The sequence below is a fragment of the Protomyctophum bolini genome (genome assembly GCF_963924005.1).
Source record: "Protomyctophum bolini genome assembly, chromosome: 15".
Taxonomy (NCBI): domain Eukaryota; kingdom Metazoa; phylum Chordata; class Actinopteri; order Myctophiformes; family Myctophidae; genus Protomyctophum; species Protomyctophum bolini.
In genome coordinates this window covers 31,073,509-31,094,858 of record NC_137876.1, presented here as the reverse complement: position 1 = coordinate 31,094,858, position 21,350 = coordinate 31,073,509, and the positions used below count along the sequence as shown (strand labels likewise).

Below are 21,350 nucleotides of genomic sequence, written 5' to 3'. Positions count from 1 at the left end.
CAGAGCCACCTCCCTGACTATATCGCTGGTGCAATTTGTTTATTTTCGGAACACAATTCTTATCAGACGATTCTAAGATGACCCAATGTTATTCTCCATAGAGAAATTACTTCTGTGACCCAGGGGATGAATGAGTGACGTCAGGACTTCTATAGAGGCCCCTCAACATGCTATTTCAAATTGGGGATGATTGGATGTTTGCAAATCTAATTACAGGCAAACTGTTTAGTATGAGTATGAAAACCATGATTTGTAGCAATTCTTGCCAATCCCTCCTGTAAAATTTGGAAGGCAATCAGCATGGAATATGAAAAATCACACCCGTGTGAACTGAGTGGTGCAACTCCCCCCCATCTCTCTCTCTCTCTATCTCTCATTAGCAGGCAACAGTGCACCACTCTCTCTCTCTCTCTGTTTCTGGCACAACAGCGCCCCTACTGGTACTAATAGTCATATACTGGTGCTCATTAACGTCACACGGACACACAGGTGAACACGGACATTGCTGTTCCTTGGAGTGGTTACACCACTCAAAAATATGAAATGATGAAATACGTTATAGTCCAACATGTAAAAAGCGGTCTGTTCTTCCTTGGCCTACTGGTACAGTGGTAGTGTGCATGCAAAATTCACACTGATCAGTCCAGCGGTGTCCAAGATTAGCTGTTTACACACACACACACACACACACACACACAGAGAGAGCTGGAGAAGAGCGAAAACATAATCCTGAACATTCCGGCCTGGGGAAGATGCAACATTTCATATTATATGACAATATAAAATGTATGGTCTGTACATTTTTTTGTACATCGTATCCTCTCCCAACCATTACGTAATGCGTAACAGGTCTTGTCATGGTCAGGGGTCCATAAGAGGTAGCCATATTTTTAGGAAGATATGCACTTTGTTTTTTACATGTACATCAAGTTATACAATAGGCATTGCATAGGTTTTCTGTTTCTTTCCTTTTTTCTTTTATTATTTTTTTCTTTTTTGGAGTGCAAGTGTGGGGGGTTCCTGAAGCTTTGTGGTTTTCAGTTTTCACATGACTGCAGCACTGTATTTCCACCAGGACTTTGCTTTCGGTTTGAAATGTGATCAACTGAAAAATCATAGAAAATAGACTTATAGAATGTAGAACAAAACCTGCATGGCTTGATGCTTGACCATTGATGTTCTTTGTCCTGTCTAGCTGCATAAGAACATCAAGGCGGATGTGTTGATCAAGGACCTCTATGTGGAGAATGACCATCTCCTGAAGACCCTGGAGATGACGGAGCAGCGGCACAAAATAGCAGTAAAGAAGAACTACCTGCTCGAGGAGAAGATCTCCAGCCTCAATAAGATTCTGCGTGATCTAAACCCCTCACCCCTACCCACGACTCCTTACTATTGACCATATTCACCTGGCAGCCATCTGGGGTATTCACATGGCAGCACCTCCCACGAGTCCCACCTATGATGTAAGAGCATAATGTCCATTGTGTGAATACTAGAATTTCGCCGGCCTTCGGCCGGCGAATCCTAGTTACATTGCAGCACAATATGGGAAGAAGGAAATTGCGAGTTGACAGACTCCACTTCATGTTTCAGCTGTGTTTTTAAACTCAGTAGTGTGCCCTGCACATGTAGTAACGGATGGGTTATAAATTATTATAATAACAGAAAGTGTTTTTTATTTCTCAAATACGCAAACATGGTGAAACAACTACAGTCACAGAGAGCAGTGGCAAGGTAGCTGCTGCCTGCTAACGATGCAAACAACAGCCTTGCCTGTCGTGTGTGTGTGTGTGTGGGGGGGGGGGGGATAGCACTAATTTTCGACATTTTACTGTGTCATAAATATTTACATCTGTAGCCTATATTGTGATTACATTTGACCGTACATTTGACTCTTGTGTTATATTCTTGTGAAATATTCAGTAAAGTATTGTGGTGAAATATTCACCCCAAGTTGATAAGATATGCAGAGAATATAATACCAAGAAGCCCCAGTTTGAAATGCATTAGGCCACAGACCCCCATTTGATACCATTTGCTCTCTGGGAAAATCAGGGTCCATTTGGTTCCATTTGTATGCTCTTGGAGTATGATGACTGTGCTAACAGTATTATCATCAAATATGTCTCAGTTTGAAGATTCAAAAAAACATATTTCATATGTGTGAGCTTGTAAAGTCGAACGTTCAACCTAGAGACAGTGTTGCCAAGTCTGATCATTATAAGCTACTTTGGACTTGTTTATCTATTGGTAGTCCTTGACATGGAAATGTTTGAGTTCCACTGCTCTGAAACAACATTAGACAACAAAGTGTGACAGTCAACACTATAATTGATTATTTTAAGACTAATTTCCGGACCATTTCTGATTTACCTACTTTGAACTGGCCTATTAACATTTTTATAGACCTGGTTGCTTGTTTCACTCTCACATCCACGATATGTGGCAACCCTGGTCCCTAGTTTGTTTTGGTTTGGTTTGCGTGTGGATGTTGTTTTGTGTTGCTTTAGCATCTTTAGCACAGTATCTATCACAGGGTGCAGCAGCTGCTGCTGTCATGAAAACGCAAGTTTCTGTCCCAGAAGCTCACGTTAGGTCTGCGCACACTGTACGTTGCTATGGCAAGCTGTCATCAAATGCTGCTAACGTTGTGGTCAGCACTGTTAGCATGTGTGCTATCAGGCAAAAGCTGAGATAGATATAAAACTACTGGCCAAAATGTCATACAAAACACAACCCCTCAAATCGGAATGTGATTGTGACCTACAGACCATCATGATTTGCTTGCTGGACCTATAAATAATTTATTTGCATTAAATTGCCACTCGCCTTAGCCTGCATGCCTATTGCTGTGTGTCTCTGTGTGTGTGTGTGTGTGTGTGTGTATGTGTGTGTGTGTGCGCGTGTGCGCAAGACAGACGTGCGTGTGTGTGCAGGCTGAGAGCTGCTGACTGTGATTGACGTGTGAGCTGGATAAATCAGTGAGAGTTGGAAAAAGCGCACGCAGAGCCAACTCGCAGGCAGTGCCTCAGGCCAGATGCCTGAGAATCGGCACAGGATTCTCTGGGTCACCAGTGTTGGTGTGACACACACGGCTTCCACATTTAGCTTAATACTGGGTGAAAGTGGCGTTCCAAAAATTATTTTTCCCCTCGGAATTCTTATTCACAATGAGATGGAGTTGAGGTGTTTGTGTTTGCTTGCTGGAGCTATAATTAATGTATTTGCATTAAATGTCCACTCGCGCATCGAAGTAAAAAGCAAGATGGCCGATTGTGAGACTGAAAAGTAGCTGTGGGGGCGGGCCTGGAGGGCCTATGAGAACACGGAGAAGTGTTGCCAGGTTTGCGAATTGTAAGCGAGTTGCAGTGTGTGTAAGTAGCGTGGTTAAAGTCCTTGTTTGTGCCCCTGTTGTGGCAACAGCATAATGTCGACCAGTTTCTGTCAACCTTTTGGCCATGTGACCAACTCCACAAATGTTAAATTAGATGATCAACATTTCCAACCCCTTGATAACACTTGCCTGCCCACTGTCACAGAAGTACACTACATGTCTTTCTAGAATATATATTTTAACTGACAAGAACTCATATTTTTAAAAGCAGAAACTTTATCATAATTAACACTAAACATCTGCCCAGGGCTGTACGACTGTGACAGTGATACTCCTACTGAAGTGCACTTTCTTTGTCCCTTTGTCTTTTGTTGTCTGAGAGATTAGTCATTGCAATTTTCCTGGTCCTATTCTCTGACTGAATCAATATTGATGGAAGGTTTCAGCAGAACAGTGTAATAAGAGAAGAAGCATAAAACCTGTTTCTCAGTTGTCATGAGTCAAATACCGGTAATCCTGTGAACTTGCCAGGTATGCATTTGCCATCATTTTGGAAAAACACTACATGAAGTGACATTCACGTTATACTGTTGAGTGACGGCTGCATGTGAGTAAAATAAAAAAAGTGACTTGCAATATTTTTGTACAATTTAAAAATAGAACTATTTTGAAGACAGAGCCAGAGGTACCCTATGATTGTGAATTCAAGTGAAAGATCTGAAATGGAATGTTGCAAAACTGCCCTGCCATTTGCCATGAGATTATTTTTTAATAGTTAACAAAGAAAGCACTAAAGGTGAATACAGGGTAGATTGTGGCACAGATGGGCTAATAAAATATTGTATTATCATGATATATTTTTGTGTTATTGAATTAAAGCTGTTTTAATCCTGAAAACGTATATTAATTTATTTAATCAAATCTGGTAACGTGATACAGTTATGGTGTGCGTTCTTGTGTGACTAACAATTGCATGTGAGCCAGGTTGTATGAATGCAAGTAAGTGCTTATACACTTGGTATGCACATAACACATTATTTGTGCTTGTGGAATGCTGGCTGTGTGTGTACTGTACGCTGTTGCACAGAGTGGGAAAGGGATAGGCAGGAGGACTGACGAGACGGAGGTCTGGCTACGCGAGATTACAGTAACTAATCATTCCCACAACGAGCTGGGGGTGGGACACTGGGACTGTGTACTGAGATTACAGTAATTGTAATCATTCCCTCAACGAGCTGGGGGTGTGGGTGACTGACTGGGAGAACGTACTGGGCTGGCTGGCTTGCTGGCTGGCTGAGGACCGACCGAGGCATCCAGTTAGCTGGCTATTGGCTAACTTGCTGCTAGCTCATTTAAAGCCTTTAAAAAATGTACTCTTTCCGCGCACTACTACACGTTCAAAGGGACAGCGGCGAACTTCGGGGAATGTGCCATGAATCGACGGAACTGCGTTATTGATGTTTCCTATGCTTGAGTTATGCTCTCACGAAAGAAAAGTAAAAACGAAGCGTCGAAACCAGCCGAGGTACACGGGAAATATGTGAAAAAGGAAACATCGCCGCTCTTGAGAAGTAAGTGCAACAAGTAGCCGCACTGCTAATGCTAGCTTGCTAACACACATCAGCTAATTGTGTAGCATAAGTTAATTGATGAAACATTGTGTTTCATGAATGAAGTGTGTGCATACAGTGAGTTATTACATTAGCAAGTAGGATATTTCGGATAACATTAATTGTTGACTGACTTGGCATATCAATGCTAAATGCTATCATCCAAATTAAGCTTCCACTAAACATATAACCTTTCTTCCTAATGGCATTAGATATTCATTAAAGTTACTTTGTAGCATATTAAAACGTTTTGAATTAACGCTAAGTGTTGATGTGAAGCCTATTGGATTCGTTGATGCCATGGGCAGAACTGGGAGATAAAGTGAGAAGTGTCAACTCTTCTGGGAGGAACTATGGTCTTAAAACAACATTGCCCTTTTGAAGTTGTCTGCTTTAATTGGGGTTTGTTGGCAGATATTTACAATTGATTTGTCCTCCCCACCTGCCTGCAGATCTTATGCCATCATTCATTCGCCATGGACCTACTATCCCCAGACGCACAGAGGTCCCTCATCCAGAGATGGGTAACTCAGCCTACCCAGTGGCGCCCAGAAGTGAACCAGTGGTGGCTCGCAACAAAAGTGTCCTACGCACCCCCGTGCAGAGGCCCCCCCATGAAGTGGCACGGAGAGAGAGTCACAGAATGTCTGCGCCTCCATACTTGCCCCGCAGCCTCGGGGACCTGCCACACGAGTATGGGGGCTCATCGCAGTCCTTCCTTACAGACGTGAGCCCCATGTCTGAGAATGGAGATGCCGCCCGCTATTATTACCCCCCTGAGCCTTACTATGACAACCAACAGCATCAACAGCAGCGCCAGCCGAGGCGAGTACCAGACCGCTTCCCTGAGGACTATAGATACTATGAGCACAACGAACACAACTTCCAAAGACTACCACCACAGCACACTCCTCCAGCTCCAAGCAGACCCCCTGCAGGTAAACACAAGAGATTTTCTCAAGAATGATCTTGATTAATTTAACAGGGTAGTGAAAAACCTTGTGTGATTTATTTAGCTTCAAGGTGATGGAATGAGGGTGTTGTAGAAAAGATGAAGGGCTGTCTGAGCTGAGCAATGGCATTGCAAGTTAAGTACTAGGTATGCCTTACAACTTGAGCTACCACCAGGACGCCCCATTTCACAGTAGGCTACTTGACTTGAAAATGGAGCGTTTTTGTTTGAAGGAAGTGTGACTGAAATATTACACTGGGTGCTGTACATTAGTAACGTTTCTTGTTTTCTTCTTCTGTTTTCACTCTAGTCCGTAAGTCTACTCAATTCTCTTAAGTGTGATATAAGTGTGCGATTTTCATTTTGATTAAATGTTTGGGGGTCACTCAGGAATTCTTCCACCAGCACAACATGATTGGTATTTGGTAACCTTGTATTTTGTGGCTCAGATGTCAACTTGGTGTGTATGTTTTAGCATTTATCTCCAGCCCGCCTATCGCATAACAAGGAACCATGTTTGGACTAAACCTAAACGAGCATTAGGGTGCTGCATTTTTCGCCTCTGTTTGCTAAATCATGCTGACGGCAAACCTGCAATTTTGCAGACCGCCTCCAGTCAAATCTCTTAAGTCAAGTTAAAAGCTTAGACAGCTATGAATCATCTGTTTAGGTACCATGCTTAATGTACACATCACCTCCATTACTTGTAATTAGGGTTGTGTTTGGAGTTCCACCCCCCGCATGTCTTCATGGTATGAATTATGGTAATATATCCTAATTTTTAATATAGTATGGAAGTTACATGACTACATTCATGAAAATAACACTTGGACTTTACTTTGAGTTTAAGTTCACATCTGTAGTGGTTCATTCCGATTTTGATCAACATTGAGTAGAATAAATGATTTGTCCACTCTGTAATTTTACCACTGACCGTATCACCAGTGTGTAATTAGAACAGTAGACTCTTCCTGATAATATCTAGTGAATTCCTCTGAAGGATCAGATGAGTTTAAGTTTTCACAGACTGAGGGTTTAGACTTTGGCTCAAGTCATCTTTCTGAGGAAAAGGGCAAAGATGATGAGACACTGGAGGAGGAGGCGTGCATTTCTGTGGAGCGCTTGCACATTCCACATTCTCTCACTCGCCATTTGGCAAAGAACATAAGCGCTGTTGCCGTCACTTTTATGCAGAATTTATCAGATTCCAATTGCCCTTTTTTGTGAGTATGTATTTTAATGTGCTCCTACTTTATTTATAGCACCTTTCAAAACACTGTTACAAAATAATATACAGGCTTTTTGCCTAAATTTGTAGATGAACAGTAATCGGACAGGAAATGGGGGAGGGGTGACACACAGCAAAGGTCGTCGGGATCGGGACTCGAACCTGCGACATGCTGTAAAGCTGGATTACCAGCACAGGTGCCCAGATGGCTACGCCAGCCACCCGGGCCATGGCAAAACAATTTTATTAAAGTAAACATGAAATAAAATATAAACATGAATTAAGCTGAAAGGTTTTTAACACCAGAGTGGTTAGCATTATGTGTAGAGAGAGTTTCCCTAAAGCATACATGAAGGGGGCCCAAATTCTATGGATGAACAGTCAAAGCTGTGATAGGCCTATTCAGGTTAAGACCACAAATGTAATAGTCGTCACTCGGTCACACGCATCAGCAACACGGTTTTCACATTCTTACCTGACATTTTTCCCCTGACAGCTGTATAGAACCTGTTGAGTGAGTCCACTCTCCTCTCTGCTTAAACTGTGGAGTGTGAGAGAGAACAAAGTCACTGAATGCCCATATAGCAGTCAGACTCTGTGTAAATGCCTGGTCATGCAGAATATACCTGCCTTCCTGTCCACGAGCAACTACACACCCTATTCGCCAAAATATGGGTTGAAGTCGATCACTACTGTCCCATGGGGTCTTGGAGAGCTAGCTGAGCATTTTCATTTATTCATGAAGGTGTCTTCCTCCAAGATGATAAAAAGCAGGGTGCTAAAAGGGCTGTGGCGACATTAAAACAGAATTTGAGAAACAAATTACTCATTTCTGCACACAGCAGCAACGAAAAATAGTAACATTCATACAATACGTTACGATCATGTTTTCTTGAAATAATGCTTGAAAATATTCTGTATATAGTTCATGTTCCATAGCTTCTACATGTGATTGGTTGCATTCCTTGCCTCTCCCAGTATTTGTACAGTTGGTCAGTCAGAACGGCGTGTTAAATACTGAACATTCTTGTCCTCTAAATGACATATTCTCATACAGGATGTCCAAGTTCTTAGGAATTTTCCCAAAACATCTGCTATTTCTTTCCTCCCGAGGGGCTGTTTCGCAGCAGGTTCCACTACATGTTTTGGGCAGAACCCCCCCTTGTCCCTGAAGGTTTCACCAAAAAAGAAATCGCCCAATGTTTGTTTGACCTCAGGCATAGGTCGAATACAGGCGAAATCCCTGGGGAATCTCTCCAATCTGACTGGGGAGGACCTGCCCCTTCCTGCTGGCTGGACAGTGGACTGGACCATCCGCGGCAGGAAGTACTACATCGACCACAACACTAACACCACCCACTGGAGCCACCCTTTTGAAAGGGAGGGGCTCCCCCCTGGCTGGGAGAAGGTGGAGTCGGCAGAGTTCGGGGTGTACTACGTTGACCATATCAACAAGAGAGCGCAGTACCGTCACCCTTGTGCCCCGAGGTATGACGTTTGTATGCTGTTAGTATGAAAGACTGTACTTGGAATTAGCATTGTGTGAATGAATACGTGTTGAAGTGGTTTGTGTTAAAAAATAAATGACCCACCTGATTATAACTTTAGTCGGCTAATGATTTGACTCACTAGAAAATTTAAAATGACTTTCATCCACCCGTGTTAAATGTTTGCTAGTAAAGATTTTTTTTTACTACTTTCAGTGTATTCTTATCAGTTCAATGATTAAAGCAACAAAGTCTGATGATTTGCTGTTGCAAAATACGTCTTGGAAAAAACATTCTCACCCGAGTCTTGTGATTTATGTGTAACCACTTTTGTTTTTTATGCTACCAAAATTGAATCGGAATTCTAATTTAGACATCTTACTCTACCTTACATTTAAATGTCCTCTCTCTCATAGTGTACCTCGTTATGACCAGCCTCCACCCTTGCCTCCCCCTGTGACCTACCAGCCACGGCCCACTGAGCGGAACCAGCCAGTTCTAGTACCAGCCAACCCATACCACACGGCCGAGATCCCAGACTGGCTACAGGTGTATGCGCGCGCCCCGCTCAAGTGAGTATCAAGCAGGTGACCTTGACAGCACCTATATTTTTGAGTGGTGCAACCACTCCTATAGACGGCTATGTGTGTGGCTGTGACCCTGGGTCTGTCCCTGGCTGTGTCTGAGCACGAAAATAGCGTTATAGCGTTTGTTCACCACCAAGTGTCACTGTTGCACAGCCTAACAGACACACACAGGCCAGGGAGGAGGGCTTGTACAGTACAGTACAGTACAGTACAGTGCAGTACAGTACAGTACAGTACAGTACAGTACAGTACAGCACCACTCACTTCAGACCGGTCTGATTTTTCCATAGTGTGAGTGCTTTGTCTTCGTAAAATACCAAATAAGGGCTGAAGTGAAAGGCTCAAATTGACCTCAACTACCACAGGTACAGTCAGTCATGGATAGGAGCAGATTTGTTAATATCTCGAATATATCGAATCAGGTATGACCACATCTTGAAGTGGGAGCTGTTCCAACTGGTGGATTTGGACACCTACCAGGGCATGCTGAAGCTGCTGTTCATGAAGGAGCTGGAGCGCATAGTCAAGTCCTACGAGGCCTACCGGCAGGCCTTGCTGTCGGAGGTGGATGCCCGCAAGCAGCGCCAGCAGTGGTACGCCCAGCAGCCCAACAAGAACTTCATAGGGAACATGTGATCTGCATTGCTTGGCTTGTGGCGGTGTGGAGGGACTTCTCCTCAAGTGCTGCTCATGTGGGGCACGGACCACACCTCTTCTGAGGCTTACTACAATTTGGGAGCGGTCTGGGTTTCTTTTTGAAATCATGATTGGCTCTTAATTGCCTCTTCTTCTTTTTTCGTTTTACCAAACACACATCTGTGCCTTCGCTTGATCCAAATATATCATCCGGAAAGAGGAGATGCGCATGTTGGTTCAAGGAGCGCGCTGTGCACATCCGCCCTTTCCCCCTCATGTGACTGTTGTTGGTTGAGTTATGAATGACCACGTGACGTGACTGAACATATATATATATATAGAATTTCCTATGAAGAAAAATGAAAATGTAACAAGCTGACGGAGAGAGATGGGGGTTGAGTATTTGTGGTGCCATTTTACAGCCATTGAAAAACTGATTTGCTGAATGGACACTTTTTCTTTAAGACTGAGAGTCTAAAAGACTGGTTTGTGTGACTGTCTAGGGAGGATCGTGATGTACCTTTTCATCAACAGGGTGACATTTTTACAGTGCTCGCTTGTATTTTGCGCAAACTGGCTACTCGGTCATTTTTCCCCCATACAGGAAAAAAAAGACAGGCAGCTTCACCTAATTTGTCTGAATGAATTGCTTCAGTTCACAAATAATGTTTTTTCTATGCTTTGTTGGCATTTGTAGCTCCCATAAACCATATGGAAAAAAATCTGCTTTACATTGAATGAAAGTGCATTGCCCTTTTTTATGACATATCCTTATAAGACAATCCGCCAAAACTTTCACAAATATATTTAAGTTTTGATTTTATAAAAAAGGTAACCTTTAATTTAGAGGCCTTTTAATCTTGATGGATGAAACATCACATTTGGTGTAGTGGTTGGAGCATCTCTTGGCTCTCTGCATTACTATAAGTCAGGAATATTCTTATGTGTGTAATAAACATAAATAAGCTACAGGAACATTTTGAGTTATACTATCTGAGATCAGAAGATGCATTAGGTTTGCCCTAAACAAGTGCAATTAATTTTCTGATATTTTGTTGTCTTTGTGGAAGTTCCTTGCCTCTGTATGTATTGCCTTATTTTAATGGGCTGACACGGTTTCTGGAATATTGTTTTAGAAGCCTGTTTTATTGATTGACTCATTGATACGCTCTTGATGAAGACATACTCCTGTAACTGGAGTAATCCTAAAAAAATTGTAACGCATCTAAAATTCTAAACATGATTCACTGAAATAAAGATATTTCATGAAATATTTTTGAATGTCCCAACAGAGGGGCTTAAAGGAGAATTCCATGCTAGAAGGCTTTCTTACCTTCATTTGTAGTTGTTACGTCCCCACCAAAGAGGTCCAGGTGTTATTTTGTGCAAAAGTGCATTATTGGCTATTTCCCCTACCATAAGCCCTCAATGAATTGCATTGAATTGAATGAGGCTATGGGGTGTTGTGCTAATTCGCTCAAAAATCAACACTCTCATCAATCACACACTTTACTACTTATTTCGATGGAAATAAGCAAATTAGCACAAAAACACAACCCCCGTTTAGGACTTATGGTAGAGGAAATAGCCAATAATGCACTTTTGCACAAAATAACACCTGTACCTCTTTGGTGGGGACGTAACGACTACAAATAAAGGTAAGAAAGCATGGAATTCTCCTTTAATGCTTTATGAATAGGAGTCTTCTAAAAGTCCTGAATCTTCTCTTTTAAAAGAGTGTTGCTATGCAAAAAGGCCTCCATCATGTCAGTTACGAACAGTGGCACTAGTTAAGTTTGTATATAAATAACTTTGTTGATTGTGAATACAGGACATAAGCAATAAATTCTGCTGTGAACTAAAAGAAAAACAAACCCTTGGCATTAATCGTCGTATACATATACTGTAGTGTAGACATTATGCCAGATATAGTCACACGTTGCTTTGTATTGAGACCACATTATCCCAGATATTGTCACACGTTGCTTTGTATTGGCGAATGGACACTAGATTTTATTCATAGGACACAATTGACTCTACATTTTGCATACCTGAACATATTTATGAAATTATATTTATTGAACAGTTCAACAAATACCGGAATCTTTATATATATATATATATATATATATATATATATATATGTATATACACACATATATTTTATTAATTTGGTCCAGCTTTATTCGTTATTTCTTTATAACTGAAATTCGGCGATGCATGTGTTGCAATTTAGCAGAAGAGACCTGTTACTACAAGGTTGCTCCATTTGACAGCAATAGGGTACAGCAAGGCTCATAAAACATGTCTTTTCTAAATTAAGTCATCAAGCAAGAACCATGTGAATCAATATAATTGTTTTAAATATCCAATGTAGTTACAGTTGTACAGATGAGCATCATTAATTCAAGTCTGAATGTGATCAGCACAACCTCTCTTCTTTGCTGATATGAATGTATGTAATGCTACCAACTGAGATTTTAAACTTTAGATGCAGTAAAGTTAATCGTTTGAGGATGCTGATATTTCATGGAAGACTAAAGAAGCCACTATACTGCTGTCTACCTATCTTGTTTGAAGTTAAAACCTCCATGGTAATTCTTGCTGGATGAAGTACCCATGTACAGTCAGGACTGCATTGCATGCCCAAATCAATATGGAAAAATAACACGTTGATGCTGCTGTCTTTTTGTGATGCACTGCAAATGGCTTGCAGTGAAATTCTCTATGATCCTGGTTTATGCAATGAATGTGCACAAGAAAAGAATCAAAGTACAGTCCACTAAGCCAAACAAAACACGAAAAAAGCACCATCAACACATTTTTTTTTACAATTAAGCTTTTTCAAAACAAGCTGGATTGGTCTCTTTCACCATGCAACGTTTTCCACAGATGACTAAATGTGGAACATGAGATGATGAAAGAGAATTGCAATATGGAGGTCCTTTCCCAAAAGCAGCCGCACTGTCTGCCCCGCCTGTAATGACATGTAGCTTTGATTCCTCAGTGGCCACAGAATAGCTACATTCCACGGATCCGCTAGAACATTCAATGAGAAACAACAATGGTTTACACCCACCTCTACAGAACAATGCAACAACATATTGTGCCCCCCTCCCCGACTATAAAAGGCCACACATACACACACATATATAAGTACATATATGTATATAAAGGATCATTGGGGTAAATCTAGAGTGCATAATTACAAAACAGTGCGAGCAGACTAAGAAGTGAAAGATGGATACTGTCAGCTATGTTGTGTAAACCTTAAACTGTTGGTACTGTTTTATGTCTATTGTGTCACTCACCCGGTGTTATTCCTTAAAGGTACATGGCATGCCTGCACAAAATTGATTTACCTGATGCATAGTAACACTATGTTTTCTCTCACTTACTTCCTACCATCCTCAAAACAAAAGTCACAATTGAACTACTAAATGTGTGCTTTGCCTAGCAAGGTGTCTGCACGTAGCCCGGGCTCAGCTACAGCTGTGTGTATGTATATGGCACAGTACCACACCTTCATAGTCATCAAAACTCAAAACACGTTCAATATCTAAGTTTTAATAAAGTAAACTTGACAAGGAGACAATGGATCTTTTACCATGATCATGGTGTGTGTATGATTTGTTATTTAACATACAGTAATATTTTGGCAATAGATAGTTTCTCATAAACAGCACTGAACTTCAAAAACAATAGATCAAACATCACAAATTCAGCACAAATTGGGGTATATTAAAAAATCATGTTCTGTGGCAAATGATATGATATGCCTGATGTGAAAAATGCAGCTCACTATAACTTCAACATTGGTGGCATTGACCTCAACTCCCACAAGCAGATTACTATACTGCTGTACACTAGGTGCTTTAAGAAAAACGTAAATGTTCAAAGTGAAAGACAATGATACATGACATCTGTCCTTCAAGGGCAGGTTCAGTAGGCAGGGCCCGATTCCAGGGGATACTCCACCGCCGCCTCTACATGTACGTTATATAGTCCATATTTATCTTTTAAAGTAGTGAATGCGTTGATGGACAGTACCAGCCGATATCCCAACAATAAAAGAGTGCCGAGTGGGCGAGGGTGTTTGTCGTGCCTCTCCTTTCCCTCTTTGTCCGTCATACTATGCTATTTGACCTGAAAGTCCCAACTGTGCTCTGGTACTGTCCTGTCCTCTCTCCATCAGTCCTTCTTCCCGTTTCGCTCGCTTGACTCTTCTGCCACCTGATGGCCAGGGAAGGCGTGGTGGTACAGGTGCCTGTGATTGGCTGCTACGTTGTACAGCTTGTAGAGTGCCTGTGAGGTAAATGAGGCATGTATTAAAATGAAGGGTGTTTGCTCCTCACTATCACCACTGTCACCAGCATTGAAATTTTAAAATCATATAACAAAGGTGAGGCACTATACATGTTTTCCAAAATGTGTATATCTCTATAATTATCCATATTTCCACTTTGGCGGCCCACTCACCTCATTTGTGCTTCCCTGGTGCAAATGCATGAAGGGAAAAAGATATAAAATGAGCACACACAATGTTAATAGAACAAGCAGGAATCTTAACAAAGTGTAACAAAGATTCTTTGGAAATGTTGCATTATTGTTTTCTGCCATCTAGTGGTGAAAATGGTGCCACTTATTTTAGCCATGCACCATCATACAACAATGTATAAAATAGATTAACTGGTTAAAATGTGATTACTGCTTTATACAACATGTGTAATACGTTTATGTATGTATACTTGGAATTTATTGCACCTTTTTTTCTCAGTACCTGGTCCCACAGCGCCCCAGCCACCTGGTCGATAACGGCGCCCAGCTCCCTGTATTCTCCAGAGTAACGGATGTAGGCCCAGGTGCATAGTGTGATGAGGGCCAGGCCCAGGATCATGTTGCACACACTGGCGATGATGTCCACACCCACAAAGCCTGTGATGCCGGCTGTCACGTACATGACGAAGATGACAACAAACAGCGTGGCCGGCGTGCGGGCGGCATGGAAGATGTTCTTGGAGTCGTTGTGCTTGATGTACTGGACGAACACCTCATCGATCTCTGTCTCCAGCTGCTGTAAGTAGCGGCGGCTGAACTCCTCGCCGCCCATCTTCTTCACGCCGCGGAACACCTGCAGAGCCTCCTCCCTGATGACACTGTGCCTGGCCTGCAGCTCGCTGGGGGCCAGGAAGGGCCGGTCTCCCCCACAGACCTGGTCAATACAGAATCAAATAGAAACTGTACTGTGGAAACGCAACTTTGGCTTCAACACGGTGGAATAAAATACCAGAGTAGGTACATTAAAAATACAATCGAAGATCACAAGGGCAACACAAGGACAATCTAATAGATTGAGCACTCCAGGAGGAAACTATATGGCCTAGTTGCCAGTGCACTATTTCGTTCATTTTGCATACCTGTTCTATTTTCTTGTTGTACAGATCCTTGGCAGCTGCTACTGCTGCCAGGTTATTGGCCTCAGCAGTGGCCTGAGAGAAAGTACACATTAGAAGAAACCATTTATAGGGTAAGCAATAATGAAGGGATGTCACAGTAAAATCCTTCATAGTTATTTGTACTAATGTACAAATGTAACCAAATGGACCTGTGTAGACACAAATCGCTACTGTACATTAACAATAGTTACCTGCAGCATGGATTTGGGATGTGGCAATTCTTCACCCTGATATATTTTTATGTATGCCTGAAAGAAAAGGAAAGGAACACCACCCATAGCATTAGCCAGATTACCTCATGACACCCTGACACGGTCTAAATCACCAGGACCCAAGATTCAGTACGTCTCTGACCTTGAAATACTCCATAAGGCCTCGGCAGGTGATGTTGCTGCCGTTGATCTCCTTCACATCCAGGTTACAAGGGCTCAGTAGCCACGGGACAAGGACCTGTAGGTTGTTTATGAACTCTTTGTCAATCTCTAGACCAGGGAGAGAGACAATGTTACAGTAGGTAAGAAACATTTCTACATATTGAGTTCGATTGAGTGTCATATTTTATATGTATTTTGTATTTGGAGAGTTAGTATTGCTTTCATGAAAGAATTGCCTGCTAATGCGACAGGGCTTCTCTTGAGGGCTTGCACCTTTGATTCTCCCATCAAAGTTTGGATTAGTGGCTACTTTCAGGCCAGGGTGAGGCATCAGGAAGCAGTTGATGTTGGTGAAACAGGAGTGGATGTGCTTACGCACATTCTGCAGCTCCTCATGCTGGTTCTCTGAGATCTGCACACCACACAAGACAGATCAAATTAGGCATTGCTGGAGGAGACTCAAGAATACTTCATTTGGTTACTGATCTTTACGGTGTCCTGTGTCATCAGGGACAGCCATAGCTGAATGGGTAGAGAGGCCAACTGGGAATCGGGAGGTCCCCAGTTTGCCTCCCGGCTCACTCAGTCTATGTGTAGAAGGTTCACTCAACCCGTAACTGCTCCCTGCATGGATTAATAGTGCCCACTGCTCCAAATAGTTGGAATGGGTAAATGCAATTCGACAAAGTGAAAAATACTACAACCACAACTCAAAAGGGGGACTAAATCATTATTAAACAATAATTATCGTCTGTAGGCCTATAATAGAACATTGTGGCAGAAGTGGATTCACTCTTAGATCAGTCTGTAATGTCCTGCTGCTGTTGATTGCTCAAGAACATAATTTCAATTCATTAGAATTGAAAGTAGGAATGCAGTTATTCCACTCAGAACTCTTTATTCAGCATTTGCCGTTGTGGATTAAATTTGTGATGTTATGTTCTATCACAATATAGTCTGACCTTGAGTCTCTTCTCCAGGAATTTCATGCCTCCTTCCTGTCCATAAGGAAACTCATAGGGAAAACTCCAGTCTCGGACCAGGAAAATCATGGACTGGAAAAACAACAACACGGTAAGACTGTGGCAGAGATATTATTGAATAGCACTATTTGAACGGAATGTTGAGATACACAGATCCAATAAAGGAAATCGGTATACTTGGAAAGGTCTCTCCATAGTCTCCTCCATAGCTAATCTTCCATACTCAGTGAAGAGCTAAAACAAAAACAAAGGTATGAAAAAACAATCAGTGGATATGTGAACTCCTCACACAATAATATGAGAACACACACAGTACGGCTATGATTATGTATTAGATTTAGAACATGTGCGCAAAGCGTATGTGGATATCAGAATGAATATTGACTGTGTGTGTGTGTGTGTGTGTGTGTGTGTGTGTGTGTGTGTGTGTGTGTGTGTGTGTGTGTGTGTGTGCCACAATATACATATTCCCTTATTTGGTACATGATACGATCCAACATAATGATCTGAATATCCATGAAGTGTCACTGTAGGACACATCTATTATGCATTCAAGTGTTAAAACTTACTTGCAAGTGCTGAAGGTCATCCTCCTGCACATTCTGTGAGATATTGTATACCTGAGAAAAAGAAATACTCTTCATTTGCTTTAAAATATTTCTGGGTGAGAAAGACATGCACCCAGTGCATTAGGGCTAAACGATCATTCCAGCATCGACAATGTGATTTGCACATGTGCAATAGTCAATTTACAAAGGATGCACTGTCAGTCATCTAGCTTTAACATTATTTTACTGCTTCATAGTAAAACTACTCCCCTTCTTTTATGTTAGGCAAATTGCTTTATTGATATATGAATTGATGTGTGAGTATTAATGGAATACAATGGTGGCATGTTGAACCATTGCTACAATAATATGTATTCTTTCCAAATGGTTCCAAATGGTCAAGTTAATTGCTGCTTATATAGTATCTGACAAGTTTATGTAATCGTTCAGCCCTATACAGTACTCACCCAGTTGGAAAATACAATTTTGCTGCATAAAACCAGTGACCCGACAAAGAACAATGTAGACTTAAATAGTATTTTAAACAGACTTATAGCTTGTTACGTAGACAGCACTAGAATTGCATTTTATGTAGTCATAGCACTTTATAGTACACATGTATAATATATAATATAGTATAGTATGTATAGTTTACATAGATACTCCACTGTTACGTTCTTAGTTTATACATGATTCATGATAACTACTTTTTATATATGTGATGTATGCCATGCCTTTGTTATTGCTTAATGTAAATCGCTTTGGATTAAGAGCGTCTGCTAAATGCCTAAATTGTAAATTGTAAAGAAACATTATTGGTGGATTTAAAAACAAGAGTAAATAATATTTAATAATTCTTAATCCCTATTTGAAGAGAAGACAAATGATTGTACCTGCATGGAGGTTATCATGGTGCTGAGAGCAAATACAGTGGCTGAATCCCTCAGGGTTGACTGGCTGTCAAAAGTGCCCTGGGTGTCCATTAACAATACAGCAACCTGCAGAATGAGACAGGATAAGGTAGATATTATGTCTTTATACTCACTGATACATTTTCAGTGGAATTATGTTGGTAAGCAGGTTTTATTCTTTCTACTCTGTTTGCCGGTGTAGCCATATAGTGCATTGTGTGTCTTATTGCTCCATGTGTGTCTTATTGCACCTTAAACAAACAGGAAATGATTTTAATGAATACAATGTTGTTTTATTAATAAGAAATCACAACTGTCTGAAGTGAGGGGCACTCTTATTATTTGTCTGAGCAAATCGGCTATTTTTGTCCTACACAAATTCCCATTGACAATGAATAGAGAATGATGATGTACGATGATAAGAGCGCACCTCACTTCACACACGTGTGATTTTTACTATTTTGAAAAACCTTTTAAAATAGTTAAAATAGCCGATCTACAAGCTCACAACGTGTCGATGTAGATCTATATTTAAAAAAAATCAAAATCATAAAACATGGCAAATAGGTTTACAGATAAGGGGTAAGGGGTGGCTCTATGTCTATTTGCTCAGACACTATGACTTAAAATTCTCCATTCATTGTCAATGGGAATTTAATTTGTGTAGGACAAAGTTTGTGGACAGACACCAAAAGCTGGATATATAAATAGATAGTCAAAAATAGATCTACAAGCTTGCAATGTTGCGAACAAATCTGCTATTTATTTGCACAGAATGTTCGCCTATCATAACATGCCCAGAGTAAGACAGACAAATCTGCCTGTTACATGTAGATGTGCAAGTGGGAGTAGTATCTCCGGGAGAACATGAATTCCATGGCAATTTTGAGATACGTACAGTATCTAGTTTGGGATGAATGTGTTGGACCAACCAAATGGCATTGCTATCCTTAGTGCTACGAGTGGGGCTAAAAATTACATTACATTACAGTATTGTATCAGTCACAGAGATTCTATTTTATCAGAGAATTAAGTAATAACACTCCACCTTTCGTCCATCTGGCTTGTCCACCAGGAAGACCTCACTCCAGATCTGAATTCCTGTGGTCTCCCTTTCTGAGCCTCCCCTCCAGGAGAAGCCTGTCAGAGGCTCTTCAGCCTCTCCCAACCAGTCTTCCGAGGCCTAAACCACATACAGCAAGGAAGGTCAGTTTCCCAGGTAATTTTATATGCAAAATGACATTGGAAGGATACTATAGTTGTGTAATATACAGTACATAATACATATACATACATACAAAATTGCATAAATATGTATTATGTACACAGGTATGTAAGTATATTTCTATCATCTATCTATTGACCTACTGTATACATTAATACATATTGTCACACTTTGTTGAAGAATGTAAGTGTCTTAAATTTCAAGTAGTCAGAACTCAAAGCGCTGTATTTTCAAATGCCAATTATTTCACTCTACTGAAGTAGGCAGGCAAGCTCACCTGGTTGTACATGTAACGTAGCATGAAGTCCATGAGGAAGGACTTGCCCTTCCGGAACGCCCCAGCGACGGAGATTGCCACCACCTCGCGGTCCCTCACTTCCTCTGCCAATAAAATGCGGCTCAATGCGACCTCGTCCAGCTCAAATGTATGGTCATCCTTGACGACCAACACCTGGACAGGCCGTGCTCTCCCATCTGGCTCCTCCTCTTCTGAGCTCCAGTCATAATTAACATTTTTATCACTGAAAGACCCTGTGGAGAGTGAGATAAATGGACTGTCAGTATAGTAGAGTAGCTCAGCCTGAACCCCAAAAGGAGCCTTTTGGGGTTCCATCTTCATTCCATCTTGGTTTCCAACATGGGAGACCCAGGGCAGTGAGGGCACCATCAACAAAGAAGAAGAAGAAGAAGAAGAAGAAGAAAAAAGAGATATGATCTCACTATAGATATGGATCTAGTTGCAGAATTTTGTTGCTAGAAAGTTGTGATTAATTGTTATCAATAAATAAAAATATATCTATACAATGAACAACCATCGTTTCATTCTCGTTGTGATAGCTGACTTCTCTGTGGTGTTGTCTCCTAACACCCTACCATATGACTGTATATTGCTGTCTGCCTGTCTCCATTAAACATCTTCTCACGAATGCCTGGTGCTAAGTAATCCAGTACTCCTACTGAAACAATGAGGCTGGAATGCACAGGCCATTCCAGCTGTATCATATTGCCAAATCAGTAAATCTTATAAGATAACAAAAAGCTCATAAAGCCTACTAGTGATTCATGCTATGCTAACCCATCTGCCATATCCAGTGAGAGCATGTGCATTCAGAGCCAGTTCCGGACCTTTCCGGAGAGTGACTCAGTGAGTTTTCTGTCTGCTGCTGCCTCATGTACTGTAGAGCGTGCGAGCCGCAGGACCCTAGTGCTCAGATAAGCTAATGGGGGAAGCAGTGATCTGTTTTTTTCACTGAAGTCAGTGAAGTGAATGACAGTTTTAGTGTTCTGAATCCTACTGCAGATCTCCCAAAAATCTTGTGGTTTATCCCACAGCAAACATGGTGGCGTATTGGTCCTGTTGAAAAAAAGCACTGTTTTTCACTGCAATTCCTGGTCTCTGCGGAAAGTCAGAGAATATCCTTCACAGTTCACACACCTGTTTTAAAGACAGTGACTTAAATAGTCCATTTGCAAATTAGGCTAAAGTCACGGATAGTTTTAGGGGTAAGCAGACAACAAAAATGTTTTGGAGCTGCATTAAATGGGATGCTGGGTGCATGGTGAGAGTGCATGCTTTAATAATTTAAATAGGAAATCATTCGAGGGCTCTTCTCAGAACCAGAGAGCTTTACTTCACATCTCTAGAAAAGGCCTCACTACATTTCTAAAGACTGGTTTATCATACACTGGCTATCATACACTAAACGTTTAGGGTCTGCGTATCTGGGTCAGTCTTTAGTTGACAGCCATAGCATAACACTCTCTGACCAAGATAGGCCTCACAAACACTCAGTCCTATATTATAGCCTATAGGCCTCTCTCTAAAGCTAATGCTACTGTCAGCATCAGTGATCATATGGGTCATATAGTGCTGGCAATGACAGTGATGGTGAAAATGATGATTGTCCTGATAATGGTGATGATGATGCTGATGATGACGACGACGATGATGTAAATGAGAATGGTAGAAAGATAACAGAATAGATAACATGTTATTTACTGCTGTAAATTATATGA

The 21,350-nt window shown here is 41.3% G+C and overlaps 3 protein-coding genes across 4 annotated transcripts in view; 2 read left to right on the top strand and 1 right to left on the bottom strand.

The window, feature by feature from the left end:
• The window catches only part of nin (ninein (GSK3B interacting protein)), a 33,133-nt gene extending 31,475 nt beyond the window's left edge, over positions 1-1,658 (top strand). For both annotated transcript variants that reach the window (XM_080783564.1, XM_080783563.1), the window contains exon 27: positions 1,196-1,658. In XM_080783564.1, the coding sequence (XP_080639690.1) occupies positions 1,196-1,399 (204 nt within the window). In that variant the 3' untranslated portion in view covers positions 1,400-1,658. The remainder of the gene's footprint in view (positions 1-1,195) is intronic.
• Positions 1,659-4,446: 2,788 nt separating this feature from the next.
• sav1 (salvador family WW domain containing protein 1) lies at positions 4,447-14,053 on the top strand. The gene is made up of 5 exons (XM_080783988.1): positions 4,447-4,908; positions 5,400-5,885; positions 8,345-8,615; positions 9,031-9,186; positions 9,624-14,053. Exons 1-5 carry the CDS (start codon positions 4,815-4,817, stop codon positions 9,835-9,837), a joined length of 1,221 nt encoding a protein of 406 aa, XP_080640114.1. The 5' UTR covers positions 4,447-4,814; the 3' UTR covers positions 9,838-14,053.
• Positions 14,029-20,336, bottom strand: atl1 (atlastin GTPase 1; the record flags this gene model as incomplete). The annotated part of the gene is made up of 14 exons (XM_080784324.1): positions 14,029-14,142; positions 14,317-14,331; positions 14,618-15,049; positions 15,255-15,326; positions 15,485-15,541; positions 15,648-15,775; positions 15,941-16,079; positions 16,630-16,722; positions 16,828-16,884; positions 17,220-17,270; positions 18,092-18,196; positions 19,158-19,292; positions 19,612-19,865; positions 20,258-20,336. 14 exons carry the CDS (start codon positions 20,334-20,336, stop codon positions 14,029-14,031), a joined length of 1,731 nt encoding a protein of 576 aa, XP_080640450.1.
• Between the last annotated feature and the right edge of the window lie 1,014 nt (positions 20,337-21,350).

Coding starts and splice junctions, on each gene's coding strand:
- sav1 (XM_080783988.1), top strand. CDS start 4,815: ATGCTCTCACGAAAGAAAAGTAAAAACGAAGCGTCGAAACCAGCCGAG. Junction 4,909..5,399: donor AACATCGCCGCTCTTGAGAA/GTAAGTGCAACA, acceptor ACCTGCCTGCAG/ATCTTATGCCATCATTCATT. Junction 8,616..9,030: donor CGTCACCCTTGTGCCCCGAG/GTATGACGTTTG, acceptor TCTCTCTCATAG/TGTACCTCGTTATGACCAGC.